At 40.3% G+C, this 25719-nt stretch overlaps 1 protein-coding gene across 1 annotated transcript in view; it reads right to left on the minus strand.

The window, feature by feature from the left end:
• The window catches only part of CPA6 (carboxypeptidase A6), a 136293-nt gene that overhangs the window by 14620 nt on the left and 95954 nt on the right, over positions 1 to 25719 (minus strand). The window contains exons 6-9 of the mRNA XM_065669143.1: positions 18758 to 18882; positions 15204 to 15318; positions 14162 to 14263; positions 13219 to 13323 (exon numbers count right to left, since the gene is read on the minus strand). Of these exons, the coding sequence (XP_065525215.1) occupies positions 13219 to 13323; positions 14162 to 14263; positions 15204 to 15318; positions 18758 to 18882 (447 nt within the window). The remainder of the gene's footprint in view (positions 1 to 13218; positions 13324 to 14161; positions 14264 to 15203; positions 15319 to 18757; positions 18883 to 25719) is intronic.

The raw sequence follows: 25719 nt of genomic DNA on the forward strand, positions 1-25719 counted from the left end.
CTTTTTCTAAGCTGTTCATGAACTACCTCTATTGTGCAGTACTTTCCCCTCATTCATCCTCAGCTTTCCTCCCAGCAGTGCTCTGCACGTGCAGGTCCTTCAGCAGACTCAAAGCATCATGTCATCACTGTGCAAAGCCACCAACTTGCCCAGTGCTGCTACTCCACACCGAGCTCCTCTTCTGTTTCAGCCAGGCAAGAGGAGAGCAAGGCGAGCAATAGAGGGCAAAGGGGGAACAGCACAGAATGAAATGAGGCTGGGGCAGAAGCTGGGACAGCACGACGTGGAGCACCAAAGGGAGGGATGAGATGTTTACAGGGGAGAAGAGTATGACAGTGGGCTTTCGAAGAGAAGCTTGGTGGAGCCATGGGCTGCCTGAAAGAAAGTCACTGGCCAATGTAGAGGTTCCAGGTCTCCTGGCCCACGTGCCAGAAATTCCCCAAGGATCCTTATCCGAAATGGTATTGCATTCAAATTTGATTTACTTGCATTACGAGGCCGCATCAAGGCTACAAATGTATTTGGATAAAAATATTGGTATTCAGGGAGCTGCAGCTATAGTAAGAAGTAATTCTGTCAAAACAGAAAGAAATGGTTACTAAAAAATAATGACTCTGACAACTGAGGCTCTGTTTCATTATGTTCCATGTACAGAAAACACATACTTGAATTAAGGAGGGCTACTCTGTGCATTAAGATAGCTCTGCACTTGAATCTGTACAGGTTTAAGAGCCTGTATGGTAAGTATGGATGTTAAATCTGTAAAACTGTTCTTACAGTGGAAACAAAACAAAGCCACCCTCCAAAATATGAGTCAAGGAAAAGTTACATTTTTATTATGCTTATTTCAGGGAGAAGTAATTTGGCTGGGAAAGAAATAATGCACCACACACCACTTTATTGACTTTTTAATGCTTTTCTCTTTTTAGATAGTTTTAACAAATTAAGCTCAGGCTGTGTCTCCATAGTGGGTATTTCCATATCAGTGGTAATGACATTGGCCTATTTGCTTCTATCTGTATTTACGTATGCTATTCTTTTGCTGTCAGTTACATCTGTAATTATGCATTGTGTTACCCTGTAGTGTTATATACTGCGTTTACTACTGCAATGCTGGAAGATTAAACTCTTTAAAACACTTTAAAAATTATCTCCTTAAAATAACTGCAGATAAGTAATTAATTTAAAGTAATATCCTTCCGAAAAACTGCATGGATGAGCTTTGCAAATTTTTCAGAACCTTTCAGAATTTGCAAAAAGTGACATAATGAAAATATTTGAATTAAGAGTTTTTGATGTTCAATATGTTTTCAATCCTATGGAGAATATATTTTTCTTTCTAGGTAAAAGCACCACCATTTGAAAACCAAAACAAAACACAGGCTGCAAAATGCCAAGCACCTTTTCATTTTTTAAAGCTACTCTATGTTATTTTAATATCTACTCCAATTGATAATGTAGGGGAGACTGTAGAAAGCATTATAGTCCCCAGTAATACTCTTCAAAATTTCAAGTCAATTTAGAGCCAAATATAGAATCATGGAATCATAGAAGGGTTTGGGTTGGAAGGGACCTTAAAGGTCATGCAGTTCCAAGCCCTCTGCCATGGGCAGGGACACCTTCCACTAGACCAGGTTGCTCTGTCATTCAATTCTGTTCTTTAAAGCATCTATGCTTTTTCTTTATAATTTGGTTACCCTTTTAGAGCAGCATTTCATTAAAATGTGATGGACCTGGTGTGACCTTCTTCTTGATGGAAAGCCAGAGTGCAGGTGGTATAACCCCGTGTAAGTGAGATCATATTCACTGTATCTGCTGAAAATATTCTGTCCTTCCAACTGCTTTTATCTGGCGCTTTTATTTGATATATGTAATCAGGAAACACAGACTGCATAATCTTACCTCCTTTAACAGGGAGGTCTTTGGCAATGTGCATTACAGTTACTAAGTTGTGTCCTTGCTGGATCAAAGCCCACAACTTGCCTTTTATGGCACGACTCTCAAATCCTCCAAAAAATGATTATGTGAACCACCCACCCTGGCAGTGCCGAAACATTTTCTCTCCACTATGACACAAGCAAGATGCATATAAACTATTAGTGAATTAACTGCCGTGTCGTTTGCACAGAGGTCTCAGAATACAAAGTAATGTGACTTTATATGGCTTGATTCTGCTTCCCCATCACGCAATCAATAGCAGCTTCACTGCTGAATTTGCAGAGAGCCAGACTGGCCCAATAGATGCTGAATAGTGTTATTAGTGAATGAACAGATGATACAGGATCCCTGCCAACAATGTGCAAGCAATCTGCCTGGGGGATGGGGGAAAGAACCAATGATTAATAGGAGGGGGCTCGATCATCTGGATCAGGAGAGCAGTGGTTGTTTGACAGCGCTACACCAGCTTAGGCTGGCTGAGGATCTGGTCCATAGGAAATTTAATTTGGCGGATGAAGTGAACTAAAGAGCTATATTGTACACTGACAAGGCAATAAAAGGCAAGAGTTTAAAATGGATTTAGGATGCAGTTGGGTTTTTTATAAAATAAGGGGATTGACTGAGAAGGACAAAGCGAGGAGACAGAGTTGAGGGAAACTGGAATCGAAGTTGAGCTTAATAATGATTTGCTGTCCCTCAATTAATTATTACGAAGTTAAAGGTAACAATCAGCTTTTGCTGTTTCTGGTTTAGAATTAAGCAATCACACTGAATTAAGCAGTTACCATTATAGCACAGGGAATTGACTGCATTGCTGTTCTATCAGAAATCACATAAAGCCGCTTCCAGCAGAACAGGATTAACTCTTCCATGCCATTATTAAGATATCAGTTAAGTCATACTTTCTGACAGTAACATACAATATTTTACTACTGTCTATACATCTTACACTTTAGCAGGGTGACACTGTGATCTGCCATTCAGGCCTTCATTGCTACTTTATCAGTTTGGCAAGCTAGTAGTTAGCTCTGTCGCTGTACTTGGAAGAAGTACATCTTTTTATCACTATTTTCCCTTTTACTGCTAGTGTTCTGCTTTGGCATTCAAATCACGACCTGAATGGTAAGCCCTTTATTAAGGCTAAGATACAACTGTGTGTCTAGAAACAGATGGCTTAAAATAAAGGGTCAAATTTTCAAGGCTGAAGCTTGAACTGTATATGGTTTATTTATTAGTATTTTTTAACACCAAGCAAAATCTTTTTTCTTCTCTGGGAGCATTTCCCTCAGGAGGAGTCTAGAAACAGCAACTGAGAAAAATGAGTGTGCTGCAACTACTCTGCAGCATTCAGAAGAGAGCTCATAAAAAGATTCCAAAAAGCAGGACCTGTAGGATTACAAAGGCTTGCTTATGCTGCCTCTAAAGGATGCAGAAGGAGAAGATGCTGAAACAGGGAAGAGGCCGGGGGACAATGGCATGATTGACATGTTAGAGAAGCAAACAGCAGTTCCAGCAAGCTTGGGCAAGGCCTGGACCACCCAAGCAAATGAAGGATCTTGTGGGGAAGCTGCATAGTTACACAAATGTTAATGGAAATAGGAGACAGAACTTCTTGCTCTACTCTGAGACGTAGTACATAAGAAAACCTCTCATAGTTCCCAAATAAGTCAAGGACTGCCTAGCAGGGAAAGGGAAGGTCTGTGTTATTCTGAAGCACTGTGAGTGCTCTGAATGGGGCAACACAAAATTCTCTACTAGTAATTACATGAAACTAATGACCACCAGCTTTGTGGAGACTTACAACAGAATACCTCTAAAGATGTAATTCTTCAATTTTATGCCCTAGTTATGTTGGTTCAGGGTAGTACCTATTGAGGGCAACCCAACAGAACTCTCTTGAATACACTGTTTAATTAAGTTGTTGAGACAGTTAAATAATTAAAGTGAAAATTATTGCTTGGAATTCGGTTTCTGGAACAGCTATATTGTCCAACACACAGAATTTTCTTTCATAGTCCTTTCTCATGCTCCATAGTATTCCTGAAGCTCAGTAGTTTTACTGAGGCCCTAACTACTGAGCACCATCACAAAGGAGTTGACTGCTAAAATATAAAGCTGAATTTCTTCCCTAGGCCACGTAATACATTGGAACAACAATGCGAATTCTCTTCTTGCCTTGAAGAAGAACATACTCAGCAGCTTAAAAGCCTTCACAGGGTAGAATTTCAGTGTCCTAGTGATTAATACTTGATATACGAGATTGCACTAGCAAGTGTCATTGAAGAATTCCTACCACAGGCACAACACAGCTGCAGGGTTACCTTTATTTTATCAAGATGTACTCACATTGTGAAAAACAAATAGCTACAAACAAAATGAAAGTAATTAATTTTTATCTTCTTAAGATCATGGGTAGGCAGGAGGATGCATCTGAGTAGTTGAAAGTGCACAAGAGAAATAATGCAGTACTTCTTTTTGGAAAACTGGAAACTATTTTAACGGTTGGGTTGGGGTTTTTTGGGTTTTTTTTGTTTTTTTTTTTTTTTGTTTATTTGTTTTTGTTTTTTTGCCGTTGCAAAGATATCACAGCAAACGAAAGCACCCTCTCTAAAGTGTTTTAGTATTGAATAGATCCTGGGGAAATCCGCCATGTAGCAAAGGAGAAAGAAATACTGCACAATGTAAAAACGGTTTGCCACAGCTTCTTTTAAAACAATGCATCACATGCCTCGTTGTGGTAATACCATGGTACTGCACTCCATTTTTTTTGGCATTGGCTCAGATTTTATCCATTAAAAGAAAAAAAAGAATTACAACTGAGGGCCCAGTCTGGGAAACTATTGTTGGAAGTGTTCTCTGCTACTTCATCTTCCTTCCTCTCAAAAGTGGCGCACATTAGTAACCTCTGCTTTCAGTAGCAAGGATGTGCTGGAGAGATGCATACTCAGAGAGAAGTGGGGTATAAAATGGCTGCAGGAATAGCTGAAATCATTCAGAACTGAATCAGATGTGGAGTAGCAGGGGGAAAGTTGAGTAGAAGCAGAAACAATATACAGAACACAGACATAGGTGTAATTATTACACAGAAACTTCAAATGGCTGGAACAGCATTTGACGCATTAAAAAAAGTCATGACGATGAAACAGATTCTGCATTTATACCAGTGCCTCTTGCTGTTGAAAGGCTGATGAATGAAGTACTGAGTGAAGAGGCTGGAGGAGGTGATTTCTCTAATGAAGGAAAAACAAATAGTGTTTCAGGCAGAAGCTCCTGACAGAGAAGGATGTGTTAGCTAAAGATAAGTAAGGGTGATATTTCAAATATAGATGAAACAGATGGATTTTCCTCCAGATAATGGATATATAGGGAGCACTCAGAGGAGTCAGGTTTTTTCTGAGGTTAAGGAGCTAAAAAGACAGCTGGGAAGAATAGAGCTTGGTAAACAATAAAAATTAAGCTCCAATGATTGCTCTGCATTTATGACAGAGCTGCAGAGCATTTGAGGAGAGATCCATCATCAGGTGACTGGTCCTTCAAGGTGATAAAAGCCCAGTCTTCACAGTGCCATCATCACTGGCAGCTGTGAAAAAGGCTGGAGGGAGGCAAGATATAGCCCTTATAAGCTTCTGGCCTTCCTAAAACAAGGGTGAAATAAAACCTGATGAATAGGAGGAAAGCTTGGATAGGAAGATTTCCTAGAGAAAGAAGACTTGATGGTTGAAAAAGCAACAAAAAGACTTCACATCAAATCAAGGTCAGCTGAAGAGCTTTAGCTGAAGGGAATGGACCTCAGAAACAAGAAATGTATCCAACTGAACAGTGAAAGAAAAAAGCCACAGGTACAAAGTGTTTGTTTTGGCCTTTCATGACTCTGATTCACTTTGGAATTTCAAATTATTTCAGAAGCTCTTCAGGTTTCTGAGAGCCAGCATTCAAAGATATGGTAAGAACAGTGGTGTCTGTCATCAGGAGAGGAGTGCCATAAATGTATGACTTAAAGGGAGAGGCAGTCATGTCCTTGTTTTCTTTCCTTTTTGGTTCAAAACTTCTGCTTGGAAACTTCCCAAAAATGGAGACAGAAAGCCTATCACAGGGTGAACTAGCTATATTGCCCTGAAGAATAACTAAATACAGCTGTAATGAGCATCCTTTAATATTAGTCTGAAATCCTGGACTGTGGAAACATGACATTTCAGCTGTACCTGTTCAAAAGGCTTAAATCTGTTGACAAGTGATAGGTCAAGCATATAATCTTTAACAAACATTACTGTGTTGCTTCACATAACTATCATACACACGGCCAAAATCAGACTACTTCTGAAATGGGTGAAAAACTGGTGTTGGATTTAATAATCAGCCAGTATTTTGAGGCTCTGGTAGTTAGGATAGCAAAGGGACTCCTAAAAGACTATCAGTTTTGATGGACTTCAGCAAGACCCAGAAATGATCCAGAATGTGAAGCTGTTTTCCTAGCAGTGTGTACTTCAGCGCTGGAATGAATGAGTGAGTGCTGCTCCGTTGATGCAGCATACTGCAGATGTTTTGTCCATCAGTCTCTGGAATTTTGCAGAATGAGTATAAGTGCTACACTGGCTTTCAGCAGATCTTAAAGTAGGAGTACTTATAGCTTTATGGCCCTCTGACCACATGGCTTGCATGGTGCAGAAGAAGAGCCAACCCTTGTTGACACTCTCTGGGTCTCTTGCTCAGACCTGTGTCTGATCACACTGTTGTCTTTATTCAGTTCTGCAGATGTTTATGTATGTGCTGTTATTCTAGGTATCCTGGCTTTGCAGTCAAGCACTTCATAAATATTTCTGAGGAAGAATCTCAGGTCTCGAACCCTGCAAAATTCCTGGTAAAGACTAGTCTCTGAGGCCTGGTCCACAAGCCTGATGGCTGGCTAATTGGCATTATGCATCCCTTGTGCATCCCATAAGGTGACTCATAAATCAGTCTCAAGCTGAGAATAGCAGGGGCAGGTGTTGATATTTTGCGTCTTGGACAGTCTGTGTCCAAGCTAGCAGACAGTTAGCTCATTATTATGGAGTGAAAATACGGGATTCAAGCCTGGTTTTGTCAGCAATCAATACCAACATCAGCATTCAAAATAAAAAAAATGAAAATCTGCCCTCAACCTTTACCTTCTTTGTCTGGGGTTACCTGTCTGCACCCTGGGTGCGTGATAAAGCACAAACACATCATCTTGAATAATTTGGGAACTTATATAACTGCAGTCATTGATCACCTGCATTTCAGTATTTGGACTTTAGGCCACATATCTCACAGCTTGAAGTCCACAGAGCATAGAATCATAGAACAGTTAGGGTTGGAACTGACATTAATTTCCTATTTGGGATTTTTCTGAGGTGAGAGAGCTATTATGGCCCATCTTTTAGGGATGATACAGTGCTGCAGTATGAGTAGGGCTTCAGAGGTGTGGGTTTGGATTCCTCTACTGTACAGCTCCTTTTCAGTGGGTCTGTGGATAGGGGTGAAGGAACATTCATGGGTAGTCTAGCAAGGTCAATGCTCTAACCAAACTTATCAAGTCACCTTGATCAAATCCAGAAAGCTCAGAAGTAGTTTTGAACATTGTTCCAGCAAAGTTCTTGGATATTGTTAGGTTTCATCCCAGAGGAAGCAGAAAGTAGCACTGCTTATCCAGGAGAAAAACCTGCAACAGTCTCCTATCAAAGAAAAGTGGCTACGTGCAATGTAACATTCAAAGAATTATAATACTAGTTTGAGTAAAGTCTTCAAGATTTGAACATTTGAAAAATATAGAAGTGTAGGTAGTCTGTGGAAGAGCATGCCGCAGTTTACACTTGAAATGCAAGATATACTGACGCTGGTCAGATATGATTGTTTTTTTTTCCTGAAAAGGCCCACTTTTGAGGATGGGAGAATAAGGTGATGGTGGAGGTTACTGTATTTCCAAAGTGTGAGGTTATTTGCACCTTAACTTGAGGTCCTGATGAGGCTATTCCCTTAGGGGAATGTGCATGATCTTAGTGGATGTTTCCCTTAAAGTTGCCATTGGATTCTTAGAACATTATGTCAAGAAGAATTACAATCAGTGCTTGCTTATTGAAGATTTTTAATGGCATTTCTTGAATTTTCTAATCTTGAAATACAAATTCCTGCATCAGAAACAAAGAATAGTGCATCTTCAAGTCACATCCCTTGTATGTTCTTTTCTGAAAATGTATGAATGACAGTTCAAGGTTATACATCATTGACATGGATCAAATGGCAACATTTATTAGAGGGAAGAAAGTCAAACCAGATGTAATGGGAATCCTCATCTGCTTCCACTAAAACTGAAACACAATCTAGTTGTGATGTTAATTTGAATAGCTGCCTGTGAACCATATTTCAGATTTTTAAAACAACGGTAAATCATGAATTTGAGGTCTGAATAATTTGGTATCTAGATTCTGCTTCTCCTCTCACAACCGCAGACCCAGTGAAGAGGAGTTAACGTCATTATTTAACACATATACACTTATAATTGTACTTTTGCAAAAAGTCTATAGGGTTTGCTTCTTTGTGAGGGCTATTTGATTTGGGATAAAAACATGTTTGATACACAAATTTTGTTTTGAAGTCTCCTGCTTTCTACATAGTAATAACACATAAAATAGTCCCATTCTTTCCAGTCTGTAATATTTACTAAGACATTTAATGTATGATTTTAAATTTTCTTGCCTTCCCCCTCCCTAAAATCTTTTGCTGTGTATGCAAATTCTGGGTTACATTTGATCCATTTATCTTTGCAGGTTGCCTTCAAAGTAATCCAAATATAATCTGTTCCATTGCTTTTTACAGTTCCTCTTGCTTCCCTACCGCACCTACTCCAGGTCTCTTAATATTTCCACTCTCAGGGTCTTTTCTGCACCCTTTTCAAGCTGAGTAAGGATTGAAGTTGAAGGGGAGTCTACTGTAACATAACTGCTATTCTACTACAATACACACATGGACACTTCTTTCTGGTCCATTAGCTGGTACCTAAAGGTCTGATCCTGTGCATGCAGGGTGTCCTCTTTCTTGACTTGAAATTCAATAACCATAAGGTAGGGTTTGTCAGAGGCCACCAGTATTGCTAACCCTGGTAGAACATCTGATTATCTTTAGCTGAGAGGCTACAAACACTTGGGGCACCTTCTACAGAAACAAACAGTGATGTTATTAACACCAGACCTATGGAACACAGAGCCAAATCTGGAGCTTATGCTGGGGTAGATTAGAATAAAAAAACACACAAAAAAGAAAACAAAAGTCCCAAACCCCCAAACCAAACAGTCTTCACTTGCCTTTTGTTTGTTTCAAAATGCAAGTAGGCTGGGTTTGTACTTTCAATTATATTATTACATAATGCAAAACTCTTTCCTGTGCATTCTCTTTCTCTTTTCAATCTTTAACTTTTATATCTTTCTCCTCTTTTCTCTAGTTCATCTGTTTATTTTCTCTGACTATTTTATTTGCCTGCATACATAACAAGCTTGCATAGCAGGAAGCCTCTTGCCTTCCTGCCTTTCCACACTCTAACCTCACATCCTCACTTCCCAAGTCTGCTCTACCCTAGTCTGCTTTGCATTTCTAGATAGATTTGGGTCCTGTCCAGCTGAACAACTCCAGATGCTTTGTAGAAAGTGGGGAGCTGCTGCCTTTACCCTGCTAAGCCATACTTAGCAGCCAGCTGCTCAGTTGCACCTCCACCCTATTGGAGATGCTGTCTTCCATTGCCTGCAGCACGTTCATTGGCACTCAGAAGCTGCCGCTTCCAGAGGTGCAAGCAAGACACTGAAGTTTCCCAAGCTCAATGGGAATAGCTGGTCAAGTTTGCAGCACACAGTCCTGAGCCTGAATATTAAGTGACATTCATACACAGAGGTTGTTTTCTAAGCTAAATAATGTGAAAAGCCTCACGGTACACAGGGGTATGGATACTTCAATGAAAACAAGTGATAGAGATCGCAGGGTGAAGTGAAAGCTCAATAAAATATTTCAGGCTACCTGCACGGTGAAGGGGTGCATGTATGCTGTTCCTGCTAGAAAAGAATCTAACATCACATAAATCCAACATTTCCTTTTGCTTGCCTTAAATCAATAGGCTTGTGGTGCTATTCCTTAGAGTCAACAAACATACCAGGAAAAATCTGTTTCCAAGCTGACTGCTCTTTCTCAGAACTGCTCGTAAGCGCTGGGGGGATGGAAAGTGGGCTGCTGGGCTGCAGAGGTGCTTAAGGGAAGAGTTTGCCAGCCAAGGAGAATTGCAGAGTTGGAAGCATGGAGAGGCCTTCAGCTTTCAGTTTTTCCAGAGCTCTTGCTGAAAATGTCTAATTCATTTAATGAGAAAAGCAATATCCTAAACCAAACAATCTAATATTCTTGTCTCTCCTCCTCTCCCAGTCCTTTTTAATATCATGATGGAGACTGTGAGCATAACGTATTCTTATCCTAATGCTTTTTGCTTTAATGCTGGATTGATGTATTGCTCTAAGGAGAGAAGAAAATGTATGACATTTGTGAATAAAGGCAACGCACAACCAACACGGGCAGACGAAGGTGGTACATTCTTGTAGTCTCAAGGCACTCACAGAAACTTTCTTTCATCTAGGAAAATGCTTTTATATAGTTAGCAAAACAGTCTTGCTAGCAAGCTACTCTTCAAGGATCTCAAGTAACAACCAGAAGGTTTTTATGTACACGTAGACAGGCTATATTCTGCCATAAGGTCTACAGAGAAATCTTGTGATTTTTACCTTCCTACCACATTGTAGTGCTTTATGGGAAACCCTCAGTAAAGAATATGTATTTGAGCAGTAAGGCTTTCCCACCAGTGCCTGTCTGTGCCAAACATCTTCCTTCCTTAACTGCAGCCTATTCTCCTGGGTAGGATAGCTGCTCAGAAGCTGCTTTTCTTGTCCAGGCTGGGAAGAAGATCACTTGGTTGAACAGAGACTTTGACTGGAATTCAGGAAAAAAGAGTTTATGACCTTTGGAAGAAGGGGCAGGCAACTCACTAGGACTACAAGGATGTCATGAGGTTACGAAGGGAGAAAATTAGAGGGGGCAAAGCTCAACTAGAAATTAATCTGGCTACTGCTATTAAAGACAATAAAAATTGTTTCTATAAATACATTAGCAACAAAAAGAGGACTAAGGAGACTCTCCATCCTTTACTGAATGCAGTGGGGAAAGTAGTGACAAAGAATGAAGGCTGAGGTACTTAATGCCTTCTTTGTCTTTAATAGTAAGACCAGTTGTTCTCAGGGTACCCAGCTCCATGAACTGGAAGACAGGGATGGAGAGCTGGTTGAGGACCCCATAGTTCAGTGACCCTCTACATCAGTTAGACACATGTAAGTCTATGGGGCTGGATGGAATCCACCCAAGGGTACTGAGGGAGCTGTGAGAAGTGCTCACTGAGTTCCTTTCAATCACTTATCAGCAGTCCTGGCTAACTGGGGAGGTCCCAGTTGACTAGAGGATAGCAGGATCTGGGGCACTAAAGGCCTGTCAGTCTGACCTTGGTGCTGGGGAAGGTTATGAAGCTGATCACCATAAGTGCCATAACGTGGCACATTAAACACCTGTTTATCTGGCCCAGTCAGCATTCATTTACGAAAGGCATGTACTGCTTGACTAACCTGATCTTCTGTGACTAGGTGACCTGCTCAGTGGATGCAGGAAAGGCTGTGGATGTTGTCTACCTAAACTTTAGTGAAGCCTTTCACACCATTTCCCACAGCATTCTCCTGAAGAAACTGGCTGCTCATGGCTTGGATGGATGCACTTTTTGCTGGGTAAAAAAACCTGGCTGAATGGCCGAGCCCAAAGAATGGTGGTGAATAGAATTAAATCCAGCTGGCAGCCGGTCACAAGCGGTGTTCCCCAGGGCTCAGTACTGGGGCTGGTTCTGTTTAATATCTTTACTGATGGTCTGGATGAGGGGATCAAGTACACCCTCAGCAAGTTTGCAACTCCCAAGTTGGCTGGGGGCGTTGATCTACTGGAGGAAGGCTCTGCAGAGGGATCTATACAGGCTGGATCAATGGGCTGAGGCCAATTGTACAAAGTTAAACAAGGCTCAGTGCCAGGTCCTGCACTTGGGCCAAAGCATCCCCATACAATGCTACAAGCTTGGGGAGGAGTGGCTGAAAGCTGCCCAGTGGAAAAGGACCTGGGGGTGTTGACTGACAGCTGCTGAACATGAGCCAGCTTGTGCCCAGGCAGCCAAGAAGTCCAACAGCATCCTGGGCTGTACCAGAAACAGGGTGGCCAGCAGGGTCAGGGAGGTGATTGTTCCTATGTACTCAGTACTGGTGAGGCTGCACCTCAAATACTGTGTTCGGTTCTGGGCCGCTTACTACAATATTAGTATTGAGGTGCTGGAGCAGGTCCAAAGAAGGACAGTGAAGCTGGAGAAGGGCCTAGAGAGCAAGCCCTATGAGGAGTAGCTGAGGGATCTGTGGTTGTTTATCCTGGAGAAAAGGAGGATCAGGGGAGACTTTATCACTTTCTACAACCCACATGAAAGGAGGTTGTTGCAAGGAGGGTCTTGGTCTCTTTTCCCAAGCAACAGATGGTAGGGTAAGAGGAACCAGGCTGAAGCTGTGCCAGGGACAGTTTTGACTGGATATTAGGAAAAAAATTTTCACCAAAATGGTTGTCGAGCACATGAACTGGCAGCCCAGGGAAGTGGTTGAGTCACCATCCCTGGAGGTATTTAAAAGACATGTAGATGTGGCTTTAGGGACATGGTTTAGAGGTGGACTTGGCAGTGCTAGGTTAACAGTTGGACTCAGTGATCTTAGAGGTCTTTTCCAGCCTTAATGATTTTATGATTCTTTTGTATGATTCTATGATTTTACTTTCCTATTCCATTGGAATTACAGAAAAGAGAAGTGTCTTGATCTAAATCGTTAAAGTAGGGGTATTTCTGAACTGATCTGAAGCAGTACACAGTGGCAATGATTTACCTGGATCATTACCAGAATCACAATCTTCACATTTTTAGGTCTTGGAATAAAATTCTACTTCATATGTCTGCCAATATGTGTCTGGCATATTTCTGTCCTGTGCCTAGCTGTGTCTGGCAGTTGCTATCAGCTTCATTTATCAAGCACTTAAGTGTTCTACAAATAATAAAAAAAAAAAGTGATATAATATCTATTTATTTTTCTTATCAATAATACATTAGATCAGTTATAGCAAAAACACAAGTTTATTGAGCTAAAAGAATTGCATGACTGTAAGTCATTAAACACTTACTTCTTTCACAAACCACTGGCAAAAGGCAGGGCCAATCCACTCTCTTGCATGAATCCCACAGTCCATCCAGACAGCTTTCTTGTAGGGCCGTGATCTTTTACCTAACTTCATGCGTGAATATTCATAGAAATATCAATAGATCTCATTTCATTAGTGAAACACAGTAACAAGAAATTCATAGAATATTAGAAACACTAAACCATTTTGGATTTCCTCATATAAAGGAACACAAATATATTGTTTTCAAAGGTATGGCCGTGATCATGACAGGCACGTATGCCAACATCATGAAGATGCTCTGTGGCAAAAAAAACATTACAGTAAAAGTGAGATCTGTCATTTCCTCTTTTATGAGGAATGATATCCTCAAATATCACATAGAGCAGGGTGAGGAAAAATGGTGCTACAGAAATAGCCTGATACAGAATCAGACTTTCACAGCTCTGCAATAAGAGATGAAAAAAAGTACATTGATTTTTTGGGGGGTTTTATTTGTTTTGTAATTCGCTGACATGCTCTTATTTGTGGTCCTAATAATGTAAGTTGAGAGCACACAGCCTTGTCAGTAGCTGAAGAGAAAGCCTATGGTAGCACATGCTGAGAAGGGCTCCAGAGTCCTCTGGGGTCTGTCTCCAGCATAACACTTTCCAAATTGTCTATAAACACAAAACTTTCCAATTCTCTTAAATCCAAATGCTGCTAATTGAGCTTGTCCTGTAATCTGTCTCCATGTATATCCAACACAAGTAAAGAGGATTCGGCTTTTAGTTTTCCAGCTTTTTGTTCTTTAAAGATGACGTTCACAGAGATACCCGGATCTTAGCAACCCATTCTTAGGAAACACAATTAACCTGGGTCTCCAGTGTACATGCTATAACATACGTAACAAAGTGTCTGTCCCTGATTACAGGTTTTTTCTGGTTAATAACTGTTTAATCTTTACCTTGAGTACAAACAGTGGTCTCCCTTCATAGGATTTTCCAACAGAGAACATGTGAACAAGATCTGAATGAGTTTTATTCAGGTGATACATCCAATCCTGGATCTGCAAATATAGAAGTGAAAGCGTTGCTTCAATCTTTGCATTTCATGGGAAGCAACTGTAACACATTTATTCCTCCCAGCTCTCAGTCCTCTGTATGTTTTAGGGTTTTCCTGTCACTTTTTTTTTGTCTTTGGTTTTGTTTTCACACTTGAAGTATTACTGGACTTTCATAGCTCTATTGCCAGAGGTTGGATGCAGCCCTCAGTCACAGGGTTCGCTTCTTTTTCCATTTTTTTGTTGGAAGTATTTTATTGTTGAAATGCAATAGCTGTCTGTAAAAAAGCAGGGATGGGGCTTATCTGCCATCCACAATAAATATTAATGGAATGAAGGAAGAAAGTCCCTGAGTTTGCCTGCCAGGAAATACAATGGCAAAGAGATTGACCTAAAGAATTTAATACTACCTGCAATATTTGATTCATAGGCACCAGATCTCATTGAGGTGCAGCATCCTTCATGCTCTGCCTAGTGACTTTGTTTTAGTGCAGACTGAAACTGTGTATGTGAGCACTCTGAAATCAACAGACATTATTTACCCTGCTATCATACAGGATGGTATCCCTTGTACATGAGTCTGTATCGAAGTGTTTTTAAGTCTTTGGGCCTCCTGTGCAAATACCTTAGCACTTGCTCATATGTCTTACTTAAAGGACTCGGTGGGACTAATCATTCAATGAAATCTCTTATTCCATCAGAGTAAAAGGCCTAATTTAAAAAGGAAACTCAGAAGCTGTCAAAGATAGTTACATGTAAATATAAGCCTTGAGTACAAATATCAAAAAATATATATATTTTCATGAAGGTGCTTATTTTTGAAGAATAAACATTTAGAACACTTCTGAAGATGAACAGGTAACCATAATTTGAAGAGAGTGAAATCTTAGCCTTATTAAAAACAACAGTGTAGTGGATAAGAGGAACAATATGAATTTTCACGTACTTCTTCCAGGGAGTGATACACCTCATAATTATACTCAGAGAGGGACCTTCGATTCCTGTGTGACCGCAGTCCGGTTTGGTTTTCTACTGCTTCTTGTAAGTCTGATATGAGAATCCTAGGTAAAAAAGACAATGGCATTACTGAAAAGCTAGTAGAACACACAGGCTAAAGCAGAACAACAATCACATTTAGAAGAAATATAGGAGTAGTTAAACCATTCTGATATTACTTCATCTGTTATATTTTGACAGAGAGCTTCAGGCTTATTTTAATACATGCTGCTACATAAATACTCCAGCTGCTTTGAAATGTAACAAAGACTTCAAAAACCACAATGAGCTTGTTAAGTGAATAAAACAGAAAAATGTAAGTAGCATAGACAATGCAATGGAGAAGCTGCTTTCATTTGCTTATGGAGCAGCATTTGATCTCTTCTTTTATAATCCAGTTATACCAAGTAATCATGGATCTTCAAAAATTGATTTCAAAACCATTAAAAAAATCTTTAGGCTTAGAAAAATATGCACATATTTTCTTTTGGGAGTTATTGTACTGGCATGGAACAGTACGTATACCTACAAGTTGTAGAGGCACAACAAAAAAATTCAGAACAAAGAATCTTTTTTTGTGTGTTTTTGTGTGGTTTGTTATCTGCTCTGCAATAGTTGCTTGCCAGTTATTTTAAAATAACTCAGGAAAAACATGAATCAATACTAATGAAAATTAAATCTGCCTGCAATAAAAAGTGAGAGGTTCTTTGCATTAAGAGCAGAACGCAGAAGCAGTGGTGTAAGCTGAAACCTTTCCAGTTTTATGACAAAAATACAATTAATATAGAAAACGTCAAAAAAGAATAATATTGAAGAAGTTGGAGCATCTATCTTTTCCATTATATATTGGCAGGAGCTGGTAATATTGTCACTGACATCAGTAACAACATCACTGTACAATGACATCTCTGTAAAACTGTGAGTCATCCTTGTATACTACTTTCTCCTAAAGCACGGCAATGTGTAATCACCATACCATCATTCCTGCAAAACGATGGACATTCAACCTTTTAAAATTCTATAGGCATTAGCTGCAATAACTGAAAAAAGATGGAAAGAAACTGTGGTGAACTTTAATCCTAACTCAGCTGTGCAGCAGATGCCTCAAATAGGTCTATCTACATACAACATCAAAGTAAAGGTTATACCCGTCTTCAACTGTATTAGCGAAGCAATTGTATAATTAGGAATTATGTTGCTCTACATCTACCAGTTTCATTAATCAAACTAAGGGCTTATAGTCTTGACTTGCTATACACTCTACGACTGTAAAGCATTTAAGCCTGTAGGTAGGTTAAAGCAGTGGTTTTATTCAAGTCATTAGGGTGTTTAATATGTTAAAAAAATACTTGCCTGCTTTGCTGAGTTCTGATTAATATGAGTACCTACCAGGATCAAGCTCTGTTTGTTCACTTTTACAGTAACAGATTGAATTTTACAACTCCTGATTGTTTATGTGCCTGTACTCCAAATGAGATTTGATAATCTTTCTTTACTCTTAAAATTACTCTGTACTGTTTGTGCTTATAACACAAAGGCTCTAAAGTCACTCAGGTCCTAGTATGACCTAAGTGGCTTCATTGCAGAGGACTTACAACTGAGGCAACTTAGTGGAGTAAGAGCTTATCTGATGCCTGGCTCGTTTTCATGACCATTTTCTTGTCATGAAGTCAAACACTGGGACAGATAAGCCTGTCTTATAGGCAAGAGCTGGTCGCCTTATTCATTATTAGGGCTGCTTAATGCTCCCTTGTCTTCGAAAATTTGACACAGTTTAGGTGTCAGCCTGAAGTTTTACATGGTGTGTGCCTCACCTTTTCCAGCTCCCAAAGGTATGTAGTAGCAATTTAACTCATTTTCAAATATTGTGTGAAAAATACAACACATTTTTTAAACACATGAAAAAAAGCCATGAGAAAAGGAGCTGTCTGAAGCCTTGCCCAGCACCTCAGTCCCTTGGCTGTGGAGCTGCACTCCAGCTCAGGGCTGTGGTCCCCATCCTGGCCGTGCAGGGGACATGGCTGTGCACAGCCATCCCAGCAGCCCTTCTGCCATTCCCTGACTATAGCTATTGCTGCTCTCACAGTAAATCCTCCCTGCTCTTGTGGAGTTACAGATCCTACGGGGCTTATCAGGACACGTGCATGCTCATCCGAGGCTTTGCAGGGTTTTGCTCCTGGTGGCTGGGACCCAGCTTACAAGGAGTCTGAGATGGGCAATGGGGAGATGAAGGAGACCAAAGAAACAGTCTGGAGTTGACAAAATGCTGCCCAGCTTCTTTCTAAGCACAACATCTTGTGCAGCAAATGTCAGAGAGGAAATTTTCCCTGTGGAAAATGAATGTAATGTTCTAGTATTTGTGGCACTGTGTTTCAGGTGAACTGCGGAGACACTTTGGTCTCACAGCTCTTGCCCTTGCACAAGCTGCTCTGTGACTTAAGTAAAGGTCTTCAAGTACAGGGAGTGTTTGTAACACATATAAAATCACTTTCTGTCATTTCATTAAAGGCAATTACTGTGAGCAGCAGAAGTGACCACAAATGCTGGGGCACAGCAGTTAAGGGACACTTTTTTTTATAAGTACAGGAAAACAATTACAGAAATTCCCATCTTATTTTTAAACACAAAACTGAAGCAGTGTTGCACCCACATGAAATTCCCTCTGAACTTCAGCTACTAGCCATGCATAATTAACTTCCTTATGTCTGTTTTTGTGTTTTTAGAATGAAGAAATAATAAGAGACCACTGTCATAATAAAAATGGAATTCTGATAATACATATAATATACAATATGATTCATGCTACCCTTTCCTCACTGAGACACAAGTATAAATAGCCTCATGTAAGGCTTTATTCAGCAAATGTCTGAGAATTCAAGTAACTTGTCAGTTGATTGTTCAGATGCTTAGGCATTTCATTGAAAAGGCTTTAATGACAAGGTCATTACTCTTATCTAGTCTATAATATTGATAAATATGAAATCATAAGTATGCTCCAAAACTGTCATGAAAGCTTTTAAGAAATGGTATAAATTATATGTGATCCTTAGAGTGTATTTGTTCTGTATGACTTGTGTTGGGTTATGAGGAATGGAGATTTTTAAGAGAACTAGTACATTCCTTTATAATTCATGAAGAAGGCTTGCCTCTGCGCTCGCAGCAGCACACTTGTAAACAAACCTTGTTCCTGTTAAATACAGAGAGAGGCACAGCAGGCTGTAGGGTTAGTAATTGCCATCCCTCTCTTAACGTATGTGATTTCATATACATTGAAAACACTTCAGCTTGACTCAGAAGGAGGACATTTAATTAAAACTGCCTGCCCGTGGGAGACTTTCTGCTCTCCCATTAAAATGGTTGTTTTCTTGGCAATGTCCAGCAGTCTGCCAGTCTAATTGCTATGATGTGGAACGTATTCTCAGGTGCGCTTGGCATGGTAGTTGCAGACCTGCCTTGGAGGCCGGATCTCTGGAGCAAGGCACAGAAAACAAAGCACAGGCTTACGTGTACTGGATGTTTGCTTGCTGGAGGTAGGGCAGCAGTCCTCGGGATGTGTTCTGCGGTACTCGCACGTCAGTAACAGTACCTTCAGTGATGTGGAAGGGGCTGCTGGGCTGCCACAAGTCCACCTGTAGTGCAGGAACCAACCTGTAATTCATATGCATTCAGTGTAGGTGGAGAAATCCAGAAGATGGCACGCTTGAAGCTTTGTAGGCAAACACTCTGGGCATAGTACAGACAATAGAACTGTATTGGCTGGTCCAGCTCAACATCTATGCTAATGGAGCAGATTTTGAGAAATTACTGCATCCAGTTTACTGCAGCTCTCATAGGCGATTTGCCGATGGGAAGAGAGAACATTCTCAGGAATGTGCCTCCTCAAACAGCTTGAAACAAAAGCTTACTCCAGCTTCATGCATCTCTTCAAATTACTATACATTTCCTATGTATTAGCTCATAGGGATTCCATGAGTCTTTTTATTTCACAAGGTATGTTTTACGTTCACTAGAGCAGTAAAAGAAAAGAACACTAAAGGGAGGTAGAAAGTGTAGCGTACATCAGTGCTGTTTGCAAAGCCTACCTAAATTTTATTCTTGGTAATAAGGAGATCAGAGGTAAGCGATAGAAGGGCACCAGTACTATGAAGGACGCAGTGATCTACAGAATAATTTTACATGACCTCATAGCAGCCTTCCAGTACCTGAAGGGGGCCTATAAGGATGCTGGGGAGGGACTCTTCATTAGGGACTGTAGTGACAGGACAAGGGGTAATGGGTTAAAACTTAAACAGGGGAAGTTCAGATTGGATATAAGGAGGAAATTCTTTCCTGTTAGGGTGGTGAGGCACTGGAATGGGTTGCCCAGGGAGGTTGTGAGTGCTCCATCACTGGTAGTGTTAAAGGCCAGGTTGGATGAAGCCCTGGGTGAGATGGTTTAGTGTGAGGTGTCTGTGCCCATGGCAGGGGGTTGGAAGTAGATGATCTTGAGGTCCTTTCCAACCCTAACTATTCTATGATTCTATGATTCTATGAAATATTAAAATAACAGGATTAAGATAACAAAATTATTATAATCTTGTAAAAAACCAAGAGCTACTAAATTATACCACAATTATTAATGTGCTATCTATATCTGCACATACCTAAAGGATGCTTCTTGTCCATTTTTATCTTCTTTTGTTGTCAAATTGGAAATACACTTGGGGGTTTTAGCCCAAAATATGAATTTTCAAGAAAGCAAGAAACTTTGCAAACAGGGACTCGAAAATCTGTGTTCTGCACCCTGTAGCAAGATACTGTTGTACTGTTCAGCTGTGCCAACAACAGACGCACGTAGTGATCAACACAGGTGAGAACAGTTCATCCTTAGTCAGTGTGAGGAGAGTGGGGAGAACACAAGTTAACAAACCTCTTCCCAGAGCTGCTGGAAGTCTCAGGGCACAATGGAAACAAGTCTCAGCAACAGCCCCTGTGCCAATGTGACAAATACACGTCACGGTCCACAGACCTTAAAAATATGTAAGTTTGTGAGCTGAATACAAAGAAGGGAATCGAGAGGGATTACCATGTCCCCATAGTTCTTACAGTGGATTTAAAAAACAATTAATACTTGATAAACATCTTTTGAAGTTTATTGCTAGCAGCTGTGCTAGGCTGCATTGATGAAAGTCATGGATACAGCTCATGAATGTCCCTTCCTTCCTTGCTTTCTAGATTTCTAAAGAGGTTTTTATCATCTATATTTTAACAGATTCTGGCTTCTTCTTTGCCCTACAAGCTATTTTGAAAATATCTAATGCATTTTGCCTGGTCTTGCTACGAACCTCATTTGAAGAGAGTACAATCTTGCAGCAGGGGTTTAATTCCCACTGTTCCTCAAATCGCCCTGAGTAATAATATTCTGATTACCAAGAAAACATATGAGGCTAAACTTGATGCTACCCCTTCAAGCAGTAGTCATTTCAGTCCAGTTAATCCAGTAAAATGCCTGCTACTTTGGAAGGCCAAAAGCCCTGAAATGCAGCGGCAGCCTCTTCCTGCCAAGAGCCCTCTTTGTTTCACGCTGCCGCAATATGGTCTGTAGATCTGTGAGATAGTGGTGGGTGGGTGCAGTGCCTTTTGAAGTCCAACACCAGGAATGGCAAAGTTCACAAGGCTTGTGAAGCTGACACCAGATATGACAGATGGTCAGTAGAAACTGAACTCATGATATTATGGTGCTAAATGCTGCATATAAATAAAGATCCTCTCACTGTGCTAGCACCTTATGTTTGTTTGTTAGTTTATCTGTCTTCTGTATTTTGGATAGAGTCATCCAGTAACATTCCCCTCTAATTCAACATGGATGATTTTACACATGGTGAATTAGAAATGTGTATTTGACTTCTAAGATTTATTCCTAAAATACACATCACAGAGGGTATATTCTTTGCTCTTGGAGTAACAGCATATCAATCAGCTGAGCTTGAGCTGCCTTTGTAAAAATAACAGCAAATTGTTATACACAAGCTAAGAGCAACTGAAGTGTTTCCTGGCCAATGGCAATATTTAATCACACAAAATTGGAAATAGAAGTTACAAAAATGGAAAAAAAAATCATGATTGTGTTTGAGATACACCTGAAACTTGTCTTTGTTCTTGACAGCTATTCAGGATTCATGCTGGGAAATTGGAGGGGGTAAACCAACCAGTATCCACCCTATTGGTCTCAAGATCACCAGCTCCTTCATTTCTGCAGTATTACAACTGCCCCTCACATTACTGTCGGCAAGGAAATACCAAAAGCAGAAGAAATCTTTTAACTTGCAATGAAGTCAGCAGTCTATTGCACACTGCTATCGTCTGGTGGTGAAAATGCAATATTTCACTCCTGGTGTTGTCCTGGAAGTGAGACAGAAAAAAATAAAATCCCATTTTTAGAATGCAAATTGCTCCTCTTCAGCTCAGTTTCCTATTTGGGTAATTTGGTTCTATTTGACTCCCACTTCTTATCCTCTGCAATGTAAACGAAGCATTCAGTGCTCATCTGGCAGATGTTACCTGTGCTGTCCAGAGCACCACTTCAGTGGCTGACTTAATTTTGCTTTATAAAGCATATAACAAGAAACACGTTTCTCCAGCAGACATGTTATTTATATTGCAGCTTTCAGCTTCTCCTTGGCATGACATAGAGACAGCGCATGAAAACTGAAAATGAAAGATGGATTTCAGAGCAGGCATGTTGGGACTGAGCAAGTCCAACTATTCTTTACTTACTGTCAGCTTTAGGAGACTTCATCACTCCATATCCCATAGGTACTGAGGGTTCCGTTGGGCTCATCACTCTTCTTTCAGCTTTATTCCTCTGGCAAGCATGCCTTGCTTTTCCATCTTGTGCTCCACTGGCTAGCGACTGGTAGTGATATGAATTGTTCTCCTATCCTCTTTACGATGGGGTGGTGTTATTGCCACACATTACACATTAGTTGTTATATAGCAGTATGGATGGTGTACCAGTCAGAGCCAAACAACATTATGTGCTTGTGTGACTGGTGGGATTTGCTAGGTGGGGAGAATTTTCTCCAGCTACAAAAGGAACAGATGCAGACATCCTACAGAACCCCCTGAACCCACAGACAAATATTTCAACCTCAGAATTTCACCTGGTATCTTGAGACTAGAGGAGAAGCTATGCTTTATAGTATGTCTGCAAACCTAAGTATATTTATCTCCCTTTCAGAACTCTCTCCTTTGGATGTCTTTTCTTATCTGTTAGGCAGCAGGTTCCCCTTAGAGGGTCTTGGGGTGTTTTAAGCCTCTGGACAATAAGCAAAGGTCCAGGCAGGATTTTTCAGTAGGCTCACACTTGGGATCTGGAGACCAATTACTGGTGCCTGCTGCTGCACTCTGGTGTGACTCCAGCTACCGGTTCTCCGGGACAGTGCTGAATATGCAGATGCCCAGTGAATGCTCTTTCTCAGAATCAAACTGGAGGTGTGAGCATCCTGACTTGCTTTCTATAAGAAGAAATTGTATATAAAAGCATACAGACAGATCCCTTTTCCTAGAGGATTTAAGCACATTATTGCTTTATTTAACAAAAAGGTATAATTAATAATTGTGACTACATAGTAAGCATTCTTTTTTAACTGTACATTCTTTTTTCAACCTCACTCAGCCCACAAAAGTCCCTGGGATTCAACCTGTGCTTAGGAAAGCAAACCCAAAGGACTATTTTTCTTGTAGGCAGTTTCTTTTTAAACTGAGATGTTAAAGGCAGCTCAAGAATATAAATGTATCAGCTCTTACCTGGACACCGTCCAAGCTACAGAAACCCTGAGCTCATTAGTCATGTCTCAAGCTTTTGGTCAGTATGGTGATGAAATGTCAGCACAGGGCAAACGGACAAATATTTTAGAAGATTCTGGTGCTCAGCTAGGAGAATTCAGAATTTCTTCCTAAATTAAGAGTGATGCAGAATTTTGCAAGAATACAAACATTTCATTGCTAGAAGCCTACATATCACAAACGATGTACACAAAGCTCTGTTGCCTTGCCAAGACAGAAACCAGACCAGGGAGTTATTTTCTTCACTAGTTCCAGGTTTTCCTCCAGTTTGTTCTGTGCCTGTGGAAAGGGAGCCTGGGAAGAAAGCTGTCTCCTTGTTTTTTCCCAAGGAATACATCCATGGCTTCATAAATCCCATAGTCCCTTTTTTTTTTATTCAAATCACTGAAAGAAATCCCTGGTTTTTTTTAGACCACTGGGCTTAGCCTGGCTCATGCTTTGTAACTAAAGCCATTTTCTTGGGCAGTTGCCTCCAGTTGCTCTTCACTACTCTTTTGTAAATAGGTGTTTAATTTCTTCTTCTGTTTAGCCTGAAAGGAAGATGCTAGCCCTCTCATCAGGTCTGTGATCATGTATCAATGAAAAGAGATGATTGATGCCTGTCATTGAAAATAAGTAGAATAACTCTGCCATGATTTACATTCAGTATCTGGACAAAATTGTTTATATGATTTATTTGTGTTATAGCCCGTGAAGACAGCAATTTTGTTACGCTTTACTACCTGGCAATTCCAGTTTTTATACTTACTGAGTTGTACACAGCAATACATGCGCCAAAGCTGGCCTTGTCCTTAACATCACTCTGAACGGATTTCTTTGAGAAATTCTGTCAGCTATAAAGTTCAGAATATAATTATTGTTGTGATGCCATCAGTTGAAAGGCTTGGCATTTCTGAGGGTCTTGTAAAAGGGAATGCACAGTCAGTAATGTAAGCAGTGGTCCTCTTTGCTCATGGGCTCTATCAGTATGTCATAGGCTCTCTCAGGATATATGGGTTTTCCATTTACATCCATATGCTTGTGTATAAACACATAAACACCCTAAGCATATCATCAGATATGTTTTCAGTTAGAAATCTGATAATAGAAGGTAGAGAACAAGAGAAGCAGAAACTGCTGTACTCTCACTGATGTCAGAGGTCTGACTATAGGAAGCTTCATCACATTATATACAAGAAAAATCCCTCATATGCACATGTATGGCGTGCAACAGAATTTTAGGCTTCTATTGGTACATTTGCAAAGAAAAGAATGAAGGAGGAATGATTCCTGTTGACTCTGACACTGGTGGATAATTATAGCTGTGATGTAGTTCACCTGGAAAGTGTAGAATGGCTCCCCTCTAATGTCTTCACTCTTGCAAATGTTTTCAGGATCAGGATTGATTTCATCCTCACTTGCTCCTGCCATTAAGTTCCTTAATTGGCAGTCCTGACTGCAAATCTCCTTCAGCTGCCCTTTATGTGCAGCAACATGGTCCAGTGGCAATTAAGTGTGGGATTCCCTGTGCTTTCTAGAAGGACTTACAAGGTAGTCCTAGTTGCTGGTGCAAAGTAATTTAAGTTTCTGATTGAGCACACTAGACATTTAATTGGCTCTAACTTTTCAGTATTTATTTGCTTTTCAGTGGGCTGGTAAGAATAATTGTGCCAATAAATCAAGATTGATTCATAGGATTGCAGCAGCCGTAACACTGGCAGGAACAGAATGGAAACAATGCACAGCTTGAAGTTTTGAGTTTTGCAGATCTTTGTGGAACTATAACACAGTAATGGTCTTGCCACTCTGCTTACACTGTATAATTTTACACAGGGCTCTATACTGCAGAAAAGAAGTCATAGGCTATCCTCAAGAGAGTCGCTGAGGAAAAACGCATACACTATTATGCAGTAATTGAACATCCGTTCTTACAAATACAGATGCCACTGGGCTAAGTATATTTGACAGACGTGAAACAGTCTTTAACAGACTCATTAAGAAGACCCAACTAACCCCCTATTTTGTTTCTTATTAAACTATTTATGGCTTGGTTCATTTTGTAGTTGCTGCACTGCATGAGAAATGGAATAGTAATCCCTGGGTCTAATCCTGCTCCCACTCGGGCTGTGCTGATGACTTTGTTGAACTCAGGCTTCCTCGCCAGTAAAAGAGAAAGCAGCTTCCTCCCATTCCAGAAAGTTCAGGCTTTCTGTGTCTTGTGAGACAATACACTTGCTACATGGGCTCTCCTGTTCTATCTTGCATCTTCCTACTCAAGTTTTCCTGGAACATTTTCCTTCTGAGACTGGCAAGTGGTTTACAGATGCGTATTTTGATATACTGATGAATAACCTCTGTTGTCACTGATGTTCCTTGTGTATCTGAATTATTATAAGCATATCTGACTGGAACCCTAACTATGAATTAGGGTAAAATCTGGACTGATGACTAAAGCATCTGACTATACAGATATATTTGCTGTATGTGCAAAGTAAAATACACGTAGTGTTGGCTACCAAGCTAATTCTTTCCTCCTGTAAAGTAAGAATAGCTCCATTTGGCCAGAGAGGCTTTCTTACTGCATTTGCAGACAGGCTTTTGTTCTCTGAAGCCTTTTTTCAGCATTTGCCTATGGAGCTGTAAACTGTCAGATTTATAGC

Source organism: Lathamus discolor, chromosome 2 (genome assembly GCF_037157495.1).
Source record: "Lathamus discolor isolate bLatDis1 chromosome 2, bLatDis1.hap1, whole genome shotgun sequence".
Lineage (NCBI taxonomy): Eukaryota > Metazoa > Chordata > Aves > Psittaciformes > Psittacidae > Lathamus > Lathamus discolor.